This window comes from Schistocerca piceifrons, chromosome X, assembly GCF_021461385.2.
Source record: "Schistocerca piceifrons isolate TAMUIC-IGC-003096 chromosome X, iqSchPice1.1, whole genome shotgun sequence".
Classification (NCBI taxonomy): Eukaryota; Metazoa; Arthropoda; class Insecta; order Orthoptera; family Acrididae; genus Schistocerca; species Schistocerca piceifrons.
The window spans coordinates 345,347,156-345,362,323 of record NC_060149.1 but is presented as its reverse complement, the minus strand read 5'-3'; the positions used below and the strand labels follow the sequence as shown (position 1 = coordinate 345,362,323).

Sequence of the window (15,168 nt, the reverse complement as noted above, 5' to 3'; positions counted from 1 at the left end):
AAACATGACGGACAAGAGGGAAGCAAGGAGCACTTGCATTTTTGTTCATTGCTGGGTTTGCTGTGCTGCTGCAGCTGTGGTTGCTGCAGTGAGATGGGCTGGCTGCTGTGATATTTTGCTCATTTGCAGATCACTGCCACCTGGACCGTGAACAGTCCAAAAAATACAGGGGGAAGTGGGTTGAACTTCTGCAATGTTGCACCACAATTCAATTTGACTAACCACAGCTCTTGAAACCTCAAATGATTGTGCAATAGTCAGAACATCGGAGAGGGAGGGTTTTTCATACTGAAGGACCTGGTCATGAACGTCCAAATTGGGGGCTGACCGAATGATTGCATCATGAACTATTTTGTCGGCATATGACTCTTTATGTATATCAGTAACAAAGTGACAATGATGGCTTAAACCATGAAGTTCAGCTGCTCGAGTATTATAGGAATTTTCGGGTTTCTTAAAACATAATTAGAACTCAACTCGAATGGCAATGAGGTACATCCATATACAGTAGTATTTCAAAAGAAGGTTGCATATGTTATCAAAAAACAATGAAGATGGGTCCTACAGAGGGGCCAGTTGGCAAAGGAGTTGATACAGGTGAGGCAACAACCAAGACAAAAAGAAAGCATACCATAAGGTGACATCAGTCAAACCAAACACATGAAAATGCTGCCACAATCATTTTTTGTTGGCTTCCCATTCGTCGACAGACTCTTCGTAAGCCAGAAATAGGGGGGTAAATGACTGGGGTAGCAAGACTGAGATGGACCTGAACTGGCCAAAACAGCGGCAAACATTTGCAATACCTAGGTCTGATTGTGTTCAGCTCTAGCGAACAGCTGCTGCTGTTGATTGAAATGCTGCAACACCACAGTAAGAACCCTTTGCTGACTAACCAGCTGGCATAAAATCTCATCAGTAGCACATCAGACATTGTAGATGCAGCGGAGGACCAACCAGAGACTGAAAACTGTGCGGAGAATGATCTCACACTTGTCTTCACTTGTATTGTAATTTGGACACACAACACTACCAAGAATGTTAGTACAACTTTGTTAGACTTTGGCTTGTATGCCAATCACCATAACATACACTGAAGACAATAAGATAAGGAAAATTTATGCAAGCAATAATAAGATGATTACTGAGCACAAGTTGTAGTTCGCTGGGGTTTACCTGTGGCAGGCCCAATCAGATGTTCACAGTACTGCTCTTGTGCAGCACACTCTCACGGATGGCAACATACTGCTAATGTGTGTGGCTTTCAAGTGTGTGCACATTACTTCACAAACACATATGGAAAAACACAAATGTCCCTGTTTGAGACCCAGTCTGGCACAAAGTTGCAATGTGCCAGAAAGTTTCGTATCAGTGCACATTTCACTGCAGAGTGAAAATTCATTCTGGAAATACATAGCTGTTCAAATATATAATGTAAAACATTATGTGAAGTGACTTATAATATTGAACTTCCTCTATAAACATTTTTGCTATTATAAAATATGATTAAGATTACTGAGTAATGGCCAGATTACTTGAGATAGTGAAAAGTGTTTTTTCTTTTTACAGGAAAGGATGATATTTTTGGGGAAAATCCATGTATTCATCCAACACTGGGCAAGTCATCATGTAATGTGCGAGCCCTTACCTATTGCGATCTGCATAAAATTCACCGTGATGACCTTTTAGACGTACTAGAGTTATATCCTGAGTTTTATAACTCATTTTCTAACAATCTTGAAATTACATTTAATATGAGAGATGTAAGTAAATTTTTGTATCAGGTTTCCTATGATCTTTTAACATGCAAAAATGTTTTTATTTTGCTGCTTAACTTATAAAATATTGTAGTCACAATCTTTATGAAATATTATCTTGAATTTTATGTAGGAACTAAATACATGTGAGTACTGAACAGTCGTAGTTCCAGAACAATGATTATGCCCATCCACAGTGAAAAGTGTGAAAAGCGTTAACAGTCCAACAAAATGACTAAATAAAAGTAAGAGGGCAGGGTGAAGTGCTAGGCTTGACTTAAAGATGATATAGATATAAGTGCAACTTAGTTTTTGTAATGTAGTTACACACTGCTTAGTAATGTAAGTAAATTGTCAACTTTCTCTGCCAATATATTTTGTTTTCAAATTAGTCATGTGGATATTTTGATCAAATTAATAAAATGGACCACTGTTCAATCATAAAATTCTATGTCTACCTTAGTTTAGCATCAGTGTAAAGCTGTTGAAACTTCATAGAGGTGTATTAAGTGTTTCCTTCTTCATTTCTAATAAATAGGAAATTTTCAGCTGGATTCAAATGTTGTTGTTGTTCTTTCAAAGATACTGAATGAAAGTGTGTTTCAAATTAGCAACCGCAAATGATATATCAAGCCGTTTTTAGATTATCTTAAAAATAATCAAATGCATTTTGTAAACCGATCTGGTACCATGGATAAAATGTTCATCCACTGCTTTAGGCCAGAAAAAAAATACAGCAATCATTTCTGTGGATGAAAGCTAGTAGCCCTTTGCCAAGAAAGGTTAAGGCCATTTTATCGATTCAAAAGATTCTGACAAATGTTTCCTTGGATGGAAAAGGGCTTCTCTTTGTTCATTATTAACTTGCCTAAAATATGTCTTCATGGGAATTCATCAACTGTAACTTCAGTTAATATGGGTGATGTGTGTTACAGTTCTTTGCTACAGTTTATCTGCAGCAAAAATTCAACTTCAGGGTGCTGGAGAAATGAGTGTACCTCACCAGCATGTATAGCCACCTAGTGTTATTGTGGCTCTGTGTCTTGGTGTTCAGGTTGTGGGTGTGTTTATTTTTTGGCATTCTGCATTTCTTATAGAAGTCACCAGTTGATTACTTACACCTCCCCCAGAAGTAAAGTATTTTGCCAATCTGGTTGAGTCTTATATTGATAAATCCCAAAGTAGGTGCACAATGAGATCAGATGCTTGATTTTGCTCACTTTGTTAGTGAGCAACTGAAAAATTTTCAGAGGTTTTTCAGGAATACCTTCGGAGTATTTTAGTATAAGAGACCCATGGTCTCCAGTGGCTCATTACAGAGTTATTGAATTTTGCTTGGGTTCTTGCCCCATTTAGCTCTGTATCTGTATTGCAATGAAAAATGTGCACAACAGTGAAAATATGGACTTCATTTATCTGCATATGAAAGCTACATACTGCTTTAAAAATAGCCAGGTTGGATATAACTGTTTTGATCAACTATAAGAAACAATAGAATTTTGTAATTCTTTAGGCTTTGCCAGTGAGGCATTGTCTTGTTGAACAATCAGGTTATTGCTAGTTTTTGGCATCTTTCTTATAGGTGCAGACAGCACCTGAAGAAGACTGTGAGTTATGCAATTGAATCAATGTGCAAGAAAGGCATGAATAACCAGCAGAAGTCTGATTGTTCAACATGACAGTAGACTTTTGGATTACAGAAAATACTGCTAGTTACAAATTTATAAAAATAACATCGATATTAGTTGTCTTCTGCAATGTGAATCCCTTTGTTTACATGAGTGAGTGATATATTGCAAATTAGAGTGAATTACATGAAGTTATTATTTAGTGCAGTAATTAATAAATGAAGTATGTATTCTGCACAGAAAAATTAAAGTAACAAAATTATGTAGTCAGAGTTTGAAATCTGACAGTAATTGTAACAGAATTTACAATGAAAAGTGGCAACCTCTTGGATCTTTAAATTCAATTTCAGGAAAGATAAAATGTGTATTGTACTATTGAATGGCACAAGTCATTATACTGAAAAATGTGTATGAACTCATACAAAATATGCAGAGCCATACTGTATGAATATTTCCAATTAATGATACTCTCTAATTAATATGCTCTCCAGTCAAACTAATTATACCAGTAGCTTCAGAATAATTGACTGAATGATTGAGGTAATAGTTACATTGAACTTTGCCTGGCTATGAACTTAAAGTTTTCATATGTCTACTAAACATTAATCAAACGTCTATTTTAATAAACAAATTAATTTTAGAAACAAAGTTAATTAATGGGGGAGGGGACATAACAGATTGGTGATAGCCAACTTTCTACATCTCGGATGGTATGTGGAGTGTGTCTCGTGTGAAAACAAACAACTTGCTTTAGCTAAAGGTATTTGCTATTGACAATAGTAGTGCCCACTTTACTGTTCACACTTAAGCTTGCTTTTAGTACGACTCAGTTCTGTCTCAGGTTTGTTTTTCTGTCAGTTAATCTGTATGTTAAATGCAAAGCTGTCAGATAGGTTTGTCCATGAAAAGTTGGCTCATATGCACCTTGTGTATGGGGTCCCTGAATGCAAGGTAAGAGTGGTACAACAATGGTATTCTGAGCTGTTCCTGCAGTGACAGCAGCCACTTTTGCATCTGAGGGTTGTTACATTGCTTTGTTTTATGTGTTGTACATTGTGGTGATAGCATATTACAGGCCTTTTTTTCTGTTGTGGAGATATTTTCATAAAAACAGAGGTGATAAGGAAAACAAATTGAGTAAGTCATCATCATGTTATTACCCCGTAACAAGCTGCTGGAGACTGTAGATCACTAATACCAGATTACTCAGAAGGGATCCCTGAACAAACTCTGAAAGTTTGTCATTACAGTTCTAGTTCACTCTGTACATTGACACCATCCCCCTAATGAGTATGTGCCTTGCAAACAACGAAGCAATATCTAGTAAATACTGCACAAGTCCTCTAGGCCAACTGAATGAAAAAGAAGTGGAAACAAGTCTGAACTGCAAAAGATGGAATTCATTGGGACAATGGACAAAAGTAATTTGGTATTGGGATAACATAGGGATTTTGAATATAAATTTTTGGAACATCCACCATATTCATCAGAGATGGTATCCATTGACTTCCATTTATCCTTGTATTTAACAAAATTTCTTGTTGGAAAACATGTTAAGTCTGATGAATAGAATATGGCAGATATAGCTGGGCATTTTGCAGACTGCTTAAAAATCCCACTTCAGGATGGAATCTATCAACTGGAAAAGTGTTTATAAAGTGTACTGGCTTATAAGGGAATTAAATGTAACAAATAACTATATTTTTGACTTAAACAAACAACAATCTTTAATTGCTGTACCAGTTTCTTTTCAATTTTCTCTCATACTTTTATTACTATTCTGCATGTTGCAGTTCCAGTTTTTGAAGAGATTAATCTCAATTGTCTCAGTCTATTTGAGACTTGCCTTCCTTTAACTTTATTTTGGGCAGAACATTTTGCTCTTGATGTATGTATAAAGTGTATCTTTTCAGCTTCCAATAATGACCTATATTACCAATGTTAAAGCAATGTATTGGCTTATAAGGGAACTAAATGTAACAAATAACTATATTTTTGACTTAAACAAACAACAATGTTTAATTGCTGTACCAGTTTCTTTTCAATTTTCTCTCATACTTTTATTACTATTCTGCATGTTGCAGTTCCAGTTTTTTAAGAGATTAATCTCAATTCTCTCAATCTATTTGAGACTTGCCTTCCTTTAACATTATTTTGGGCAGAACATTTTGGTCTTGATATATGTATAAAGTGTATCTTTTCAGCTTCCAATAATGACCTATATTACCAATGTTAAAGCAATGTCAAAATAAGTCAGATGGCTATCGTTTTCAAATTTAATATTATTTGTGATTTGTTTCATTCCTTTTTTTGTGTTAGTTATCTACACTGTTATGGACATTGTAAAACAATTAAAATGGCAGAGATTCTCTACACGTCACTTTCCAAGAATTCAGAGAATCATCAGCCAATTCAATCATTAGATGATGTGGCCTCTTCGAGTCATGGATTCAGGTAGGCTTTCAGAAGTCTTCTCCAAGTGGGACGGTCTTGGGCAGTTCTCCGCCAGGTGTTACCAGCGATCTTCTTGATGTCTTTGTCCCATCTGTCTGGTGGTCTTCCTCTAGGCCTCCGGTGCTCTCTCGGACTCCACTCCAGTACTAGCTTCGTCCATCTGTTGTCTTTCCTTCTTGCAACATGGCCAGCCCACTGCCATTTCAAGGAACCTACTCTCTGTGAGATGTCAATAACCTTTGTCACAGACTGGATGTCATCTGCCCTTTTCCTGTCCTTTCTTGTATAGCCCAGCATTGATCTCTCCATGGCTCTCTGTGCTGTCCTAAGTTTCCCTTTTGTGAATGAGTTTAGTGTCCATGTCTCGCAGCAATACATCATCACAGGAAGAATGCATTGATCAAATACTGCTTTCTTCAGATTTACTGGAATTTTGATCTGAATACTTTTGAATTCTTCCCAAATGCTTGCCAGCCAAGCTTGATGCATCTATAGAATTCTGGCCTGATGTCTCCCAAGGTAGACATATTCACTGACCTCTTCTAGTAGACTGTCCTTGACTTTCACATCTCCAGCTGGGACCCATTTGTTGGATATTACTTTTTTTTTGGAAAGGTTCATGTTCAAGCCAACCAGCTGACATTCCGATGCAAGATCTGTAACTAAGTTTTGGAGCTCTGCGAAGTCTTTGGCCAGTAAGGCAATATCATCAGCAAATCTCAAGTTGGTAAGCCTTCTTCCATTAATTCTAATTCCCTTACCTTCCCAGCTCAGCTTTGACATAGCCATTTCCAATACAGCAGAGAATAGTTTTGGGGAGATGGGATCGCCTTGCTTGACACCCCTCATGATGTGGAATTCTTGAGTTGATTCGCCGATCTTAACATAAGCTGAAGAATTCTCATAAATTTTCCTGAGCACTTCAATGTATGCTGCTCCCATTCCTTGCTCACTGAAAGCTTGGAGGACAGCTACATGGCTAATGGAGTCAAATGCCTTTTCAAAGTCAACAAAGGCAATGCAGAGAGGCAGTTGTTATTCATTTGCTCTGCTTATCACTTCACTAACGGTCAGAATGTGGTCAATAGTGCTAAAATTGCTTCAGAATCCAGCTTGTTTTATAGGTCGGGCTGAGCCTAGGGTGGAACTAATTCGGTTTAACAAGATCTTTGTGAAAATTTTGTACAAAATTGAGAGCAAGCTGATAGGATGGTGGTTTTTAATATTGTGAATACTTCCTTTCTTGTGTATCAAAATAATCTCAGCCTTGTTCCACAATAGTGGGATTGAAGCATAGTGCAGGCAGGAAGTAAATACTTTTGCCAAGTGATTTATTGTTACCCCTCCTGCCAGTTTGAGGATGTCAATGTTGAGCTCATCATCACCTGGCACTTTTCCCTACTTCATGCTATCTAGAGCACACTTGACTTCCGATGGGAGTATATCTGGAACACTAGGTATATTATTTAAATTAGATACACTCAAATTTTCCCCTGGATTGCTATACAAATTGCTATAAAAGTCTCTGATGAACTTCAAAACCGCCTCCTTTTCAGTGATTCGACTGTCATTTCCATTGAGTGCGATAATCTGCTTTTTACCGATTGTGAGTTTGCATTTGGCTGACTTTAAACTTGTCTTGTTCTCCAAGCTTGCTCGTAAGGTGTCTTCAGTGAATTTCTGTATGTCAGTTTTCATTTCTCTTCACATTGCCTTACATAGTTCGGAATATGTAACCATGTCACGATCGGTTTGGATTTTCATTTCTCTCCTCTGTTGTAAAAAGGTTTCAGTTTTGGCACTGAATTTCTTTGGTTGTTTATTTTTTCGGCATAGGCCACCGGCTTCTTGTGCACTTGAAACAATCATTTCCACCAAATCACAATCTTTAGTTACGTGGAACTTGCTTTGGAGGACTTCTTGGGATTTCGAGGAATGTTTTTCCAGGTTTTTGAGGTTGATTACCCTTCTCTTCTCTTTCATAAGTTTACTCCTTTCATTTCTTACACTGAGTTCGACCCTTGCTCTCACAAGATGGTGATCACTGCCAGTGTTGAACTGATGTATCAGAGAATATTAGGAATTATATCACAAAACTCAAACTGCTGCAGTACAAATATCAAAAAATTCCAAAAATTAAGATATGCAGATATGATCAGGGCAGATTTGGCTATCAGAAGTGCACTGAGTGAAATTCCAGTTACTACTCTTGCAGAGTCATTCTGCAGGTCCTCTTCCAAAATCCTAAGAAGTTATAGTCATATGTTAAGACTCAGTGACACAAAATTTATTGTACAACCCGAAGTCAGTGACTTGGAAGATCAAAGTGACAATAATCAAAATTGAAACCAAAATGTTATTTCTATTTTCAAATTCCCTTTTCCAAAGGAAACTCTTGAAATACTGCATCTATAAAGTTACTGTACTTTTGCTAAGGATTGAATAACCCAAATTCACCTGTAAGAGAAAACCAGTCAGCAGAACAAGGAAAATTTAGCAATGGCATTTCAGTAGTGAAATATCTACATATAATGAGTCAAATGATGAGAAATATCGAAAATCCTTGTCAGTATACAAAGGCCTCTGATTCTATGTTCCATAAAACAATATTTGGTTCTTTAAAATGACAAAATATGGTTAAAATTTATATTGACATATCTATATTGCAGCTGACATTAAACTGGAGGAAAATCACACAAAACTTAAGGATGAGTGAAGCAAGGAAATCCATTTCCAGTCGAGTAACTTTAAATTTCAAAATTTTCACTTAGGAGCCTAGATTTGATGAAAAAACACCCAAAAGCAGAAAATAAATTCAATCATGTGAGATTTTTAGATGACACTGTGCTGTTTGCAGTTGACATATATCAGCTATATGAGGCATTCCAAGAACTTAGTGAAGTGAATGAGAATTCTGGGATATATGTTAACGACATTAATACAAAGCTAACAATAAATTTCTTTGATGATATGGCAGTAATGCTTATGTCTCTTGAATGCATGTCATAAAGTACATAATGTGGATAGGCTTTGTGAGTTAGTGACAGTTAAAATCTCTCTGCCTAAAGAAAAAGGTCCATAGATTATGTATGAATCCTATATTCTCATATGTCTTGCAGACTTGGACTTAAGTGAAAAATCAGGAAAACAAAGTAATGGAGATATTTAGGTCACTGGAAAGAAACTTGCTAATTGCAGATTGGGAGATATAATTAGAAATAATACATAGGAAATAGTAATGGATTGACCTAAATTAAAACACTGAAACTGCAATAGTCAGGACTTCCACTGAAAAGCCAGATCACAAAGGGTGAAAATTTACTTTTGAATGGATGTACTTGCTGGGAAAGAGAAGAAATGGAGAGAAGATGTAGACATGGTCAGAGGATTTGTGAAGGATTTCCATGGCCAACGACAGCTTGAAATGGAGACCAATGAATGCAATTAGGAGAGTCTTTCATGGCACATTAATACTTGTCAACAACAATCATGGTTATATCCATAAGTAGGTGATTCTATGAACAGTGTTGCAAAATAAATGATACTGCAAAAATGTAACAGGACACAAAAAAATAATGAAATCCCTGTCAGGTCATATACAGAATTGTTGCTGGATTAGCTTTACCCTTAACTGTTATTAACTGCAGATTAGAAGAACAGCCAATCCCAACCACTTTAATGGCAGCTGAACTTAGTCACAGAATGACAGATCTGTGTTACAGATATTCACAAGTAGCAGAATTGTTAAACACATCATGATATTAATAAAATGGCTTATATCTGTATGACAACAAGCCTGGATTCAGCACATTATGTAAATTGCAAATACATGATCTTTCCATAGTATTTCCTCAAATATACTGTGTTTTGTGTTTTTTAAGAAGTTTTTAGTTGAGTGCCTACTGATTTCTATTAAAGAAACTAGAAGTGTATGGGTTTTCCAGCTATATTTCCAACTGGAATAGGGATTTCTTAATAAGCAGAATGTAGTTCTGAGGTTAGGAAAAGGGTCTATGTGGACAAGTAATTCTGAGTATACTTTTGAAGGGAAAAGTACTAGGACAGTTAAATATTGGTGCTCAGGCTATACACCAATAACTTGACAGATATGAGTTGCTACTTCAGACTTTTTTCAAATGATAGGTTTATGTACCATGAAGTATTATTTGCAAAACAAAACAAAAGAAATCTGCAGTCAAATTGCAAGAGAATATAAATGCAGTATGATGGCTGCTAACAGGCCTACACGAGGAAAAAAAATGTTTTGTGCTTCTCAAATTGTAACAAGATAGTAGAATTATGATGGCATGATAAGAAAGTCACAGCTGAAAAGCTGAAATGATCATATTACACAAATGTCTGGCACAAAAAATTCAAAAGGAGTTACAGAAAGGAATGATTGTGTATATTCAATGATAGGTGAAGTGCATAGCAAGGTATATTTGATTGATAAGACATTGGGAGAACTATAAGACTATCAATGTATAACATACATTTAAAACCTTTATTGAAGCAGAGTTCAAGGCTGATATCAGTAACAGAATTTCCATCATTTTTGGTGAATACAATTCAAATTACAAGTCATTTCATTCAGCCATGGGAGAGAGTAAAAAATGCTCAGAAAGCTTAAACAGAAGAGTCTCAAAGAAAGGATCCTATTACATAATTATTTAGGAATAAAGGATATGACACTCTGAAAGGCAGCAACATTGCATTGTCAATAGGTACCCAAACAAAAGGTACAAAATTTTGCTAGCTTTGGCATAAATTTCCTTTTTCAAGCTTGTTCAAAAAACATGCACACAAACACACATCACTCACTCACATGCACATGACTCTCTCCCTGCATTGAGCTCAGTCGACTGCTAGCTCTTTCCTGGCCCATGGTGAGTGTACTGGGGTGAGGTGGGGGTGTGATATGGGATTGGATGAGGGATGTAGAGAGGTGGGAAGCAGTGAGGGGGTTGGGGGAATTGTCTGGTGGCTTGTGGGAGGGTGGGGAGCTGTCTATGGGCTAGCTAGGGGTGCAAGTAAAGGGGCCAGGTGGCAGATGGGATGGGCATGTGATTTCATAGACTAGGGTATGGTATTGCAGCACACAACTGGCTGACACAAATTGGATGGGGGTACTGTGGCAAGGGATGCTGTACACACACACACACACACACACACACACACACACACACACACACACACACACACACACAAAATTGGGTGGGGGGATTGGGGGGGAGGGGTGGGGGGTGTGGGGGACAGTGAGTTACCTTAGGTTTAGGCCAGGGAGGTTAAGAGAGCGAAGGGTGTGCTGTAATGATAGCTCCCATCTGCACAGCTCAAAGAATCTGGTGATTGTGGGGAGGATCCAGATGGTATGAGTGCAGCCATTGAAATCTCACATGTTGTGCTCTGCTGCATGTTGTGTCACTGGGTGGTCCAACTTGTTTTTGGCAATGTTTGGTGGTGACCATCCATTCTAGTTGACAGCTTGTTGGTTGTCATTGTTGTTGTGGTCTTCAGTCCTGAGACTGGTTTGATGCAGCTCTCCATGCTACTCTATCCTGTGCAACCTTCTTCATCTCCCAGTACTTAACTGCAACCTACATCCTTCTGAATCTGTTTAGTGTATTCATCTCTTGGTCTCCCTCTATGATTTTTACTCTCCCCGCTGCCCTCCAATGCTAAATTGATGATCCCTTGATGCCTCAGAGCATGTCCTACCAACCGATCCCTTCTTCTTGTCAAGCTGCACCACAAACTCCTCTTCTCCCCAATTCTGTTCAATACCTCCTCATTAGTTATGTGATCTACTCATCTAATCTTCAGCATTCTTCTGTAGCACCACATTTCAAAAGCTTCTATTCTCTTCTTGTCCAAACTATTTATTGTCCATGTTTCACTTCCATACATGGCTACACTCCATACAAATACTTTCAGAAACAACTTCCTGACATTTAAATCTATACTCGATGTTAACAAATTTCTCTTCTTCAGAAACGCTTTCCTTACCATTGCCAGTCTACATTTTATATGGTTGTTATACAAATGTAAAACACTGTGCAGTGGTTGCAGCAGGGCTGGTATATAACATGGCTGCTTTCACAGGTTGCCCAGCCCCTGATGGGGTAGGATAAGCCTATAACGGGGCTAGAGTAGGTGGTTCTGGGTGGGTGTATTGGGCAGGTCTTGCATGTGGTGGTTGGGTGGGTGGCAGAGCACCACTTTGGGAGGGGTTGGAAGTATCTTGGGTAAGATATCCCTCATTTGAGGGCATGATGATAGATAATCAAAGCCCTGATGAAGGATGTGGTTCGGTCATTCCAGTCCCAGGTGTTATTAGGTGACAAAGGGGGTACTTCATTGGATATGAGAATCATGTGTGTGCAAGGATATGGCACAGGAGATCTGTTTACGAATTAGATCTGGAGCATATTGCCTATCTGCGAAGGCCTTTGTGAGGCCTTCAGCATACTGGGTGAGGAAGTTCTCATCACTGCAGATGTGTCTGCCGTAGGTGGCCAGGTTATAGGCAAGGGATTTTTTGGTGTGTAAGGAGTGGCAGCTGTCAAAGTGCAAGTACTGTTGGTGATTGGTGGGTTTTATGTGGACTGAGGTGTGGATGGAGCCATCTGAGAGGAGGAGATCGACTTCTAGGAGGGTGGCATGATGGGTGGAGGAGGACCAGGCAAAATGGATTGGAGAGAAGCTGTTGAGGTTGCGGAGGAGTGAGGATAAGGTGTCCTTGGGTTCAGATTATAAAGATGTCATCAACCAGACCCAGGGTCTGGGGTTTTGGGAAGCTAGGAATGTTTCCCATGGGTAGTCCATGTAGAGGTTGGCCTCTAGGCTGCCATGCAGGTGCCCATGGCTGTGCAATGAATTTAATGATGATGTTTGGTTTGTTAGGCACTCAACTGCGAGGTCATCAGCACCCGTACAAACTCCCAATTTTGACACAGTCCAATTTTTTACACAGTTCAATCTAGCCACTGTCACAAATGATGATGAAATGATGAGGACGACACAAAAATCCAGTCCGTGAGCAGAGAAAATCCCCAACTTGCGCAGGAATCCAACGCAGAACCCCATGTGTGAAATGGATTTGTCTGTATACCTTCCCTTCAAAGGTGAAGTAATTATGGGTTAGGAAGTAGTTGGTTAGGTGTGCAAGGTAGGTTTGGGATATGCAGGGCACTGGAAGAGGTAGTGTTCAATCACAGCAAGGCCATGGGCATGAAGGATGTTTGTGTAAAAGGAGATTGCATCAACAGTGCTGAGTAGGAATCCAGGAGATGAGGGTGTGGGGATGATGGAGAGCTGGTGGATTAAGTGGTTGGTTTCTTTAATGTGGGAGGATAGGTCTTGGAAAATTGGTTGCAGATATTGGTCAACAAGGGCTGAGATTCTTCCAGTGGTGGCACTATAACCAGCAACAGTGGGGTGCCCAGGATTTTTAGGTTTGGGGATTTTGGGAAGCATGTAGAAGGTGGGTGTGAGGTCTGTTGTTAGGGTGAGTAGGGAGATGGATTCAGGGAATAGGTTCTGGAAAGGGCTTATGGATTTTGGCAGGGATTGAAGGCTCTGGTGGACCTCTGGGATGGGATCGTTTTGGCACAGCTGGTAGGTGGAGGTGTCAGACAACTGGTGGAGGCCCATTGTCTGCTGGGAGGATGATTAGGTCATGATCCATTTTTAGGTTGTGTAGGGCAGTCCTTTCTTCTGCTGGAAGTTTGTTCTTTGGGAAGGATCTCGGGAAGGATAGTGTGGCCAAGTTGGAAGTTAGGAATTCCTGGAAGGTCACCAAGGGGTGGTTAGATAGGAGTATGGCAGGGTCATGGTTGGATGGTGGTGCAAATTGGGACAAGCAGTGTTTAATGTTAAGACTGGATTGGCTTTGGTTGGAGGGGTTGATGGTGAAGAAGTGGTTCCAATGTAGGGAGCAGGAGAAGGAGAGTAGGTCTTTCATGAGCCCAACATGGTTAAGCCATGGAGTAGACCTGAATTTGAGGCTCTGGACAGGACTGAAACCTGTGTGGCACTGAGAATTTTGGTGGAGAGGTTAACAACAGTGTTCTGGGAGTGTTTTGGCAATGGATTTCATGGATTGTTGGTAGGGGGTTTCTGAGGATGCGGTAGGTTGAAAACGTCAGCTAAGCAGAGTTTAGGTGCTATGAGGGACTGACAAGGAGGAGCACTGTGGGCATTATGGGGGTTAGTTAGTGGTGCCCCAAGGTGAGAATAGGATGTCAGCAAGCTGGATAACTTGTGAAGATGCTGTTTGGAATGTTCATCTATCACATCGTCCCTATTTCAGGAATTATCTTCCCGTTCTCTGCATAATTATCTTGCAGAAATCAACAAGAAAGTTTTAGATTAATAGCAATCAATGCACAGGCATATAGCCAGTCTTTCTAAATTTACTCCATCAGTGAAGAAAATGGGAACGTCTCTCAGTATGTGAGAGAGTAGGAAGCAATCTATCATAATATGTTTGACTATTACACTGGTTTGATTTATTCCTCAGGCGACATGTTTTAGAAGATATTTTGAACCTTCTGGAATGTGTAGTATGAGAAATAAATGATTTCAGTGGTGAAGGTTAAACATTTTAATACTGCTCACCCATCTTGCCATTGTCATCATCATTCCATTTCCACAGATGGAAAAAAATATGTGACGGTAAAATGTACACTCTTCTACACATCTTGAAAGGATCAAAAGAGTAAAGACTCTTATGGAGATACATTCCCTAAGTACCTTAATGTGTAGCATTATCTGTCAGTTTCACAGTTGTAAGTCTGTCACTGCCTAATTCGTAAATGATAATAAGGACATTTTTGTAAATTGAATACTGCGTGAATTTCACCATTCTGTCTACATACGGTATAAGGAAAGCATCTAATTTGAAGAGTATATTAACTGGTATAATTTTAGGTGTCACGGGAAACAGTAGTAGTTCTGAAATAATAGATATCTTCTTTCAGAGTTTTAAACTATTATTGTCAAGTTCAAACTAAATAGAACTTTTAGGTATATTTTGGGGTTTGTCCACATTTTTCATTATTTTTAATATGAATTTGTTGGTATTGTGTTTTGTAGTAAATGTGTCTAATGTGTAACCAGATTCTGTCTTGATTTGAAAATCAATAGAATTTCTTAATCAAATGAGGAACCCCTTGAGTGCGAGGTCACAAGTTCAGCCATTAGTAAGGCTCATTTGAAATTGTTGTGTTAACTTTATGACAGACACAATATTAGCTGCTAATGACTCACCACATACATCAGTAAGGCAACAGATGATGAGTGTCTGGGAGGTGCAGAGATTAGCCTTC

At 38.8% G+C, this 15,168-nt stretch overlaps 1 protein-coding gene across 1 annotated transcript in view; it reads left to right on the top strand.

Moving 5' to 3' along the window:
* Positions 1-15,168, top strand: part of LOC124721780 (potassium voltage-gated channel subfamily H member 2) — an 887,059-nt gene that overhangs the window by 727,617 nt on the left and 144,274 nt on the right. The window contains exon 11 of the mRNA XM_047246894.1: positions 1,570-1,763. Coding sequence (XP_047102850.1) covers positions 1,570-1,763 — 194 coding nt within the window. The remainder of the gene's footprint in view (positions 1-1,569; positions 1,764-15,168) is intronic.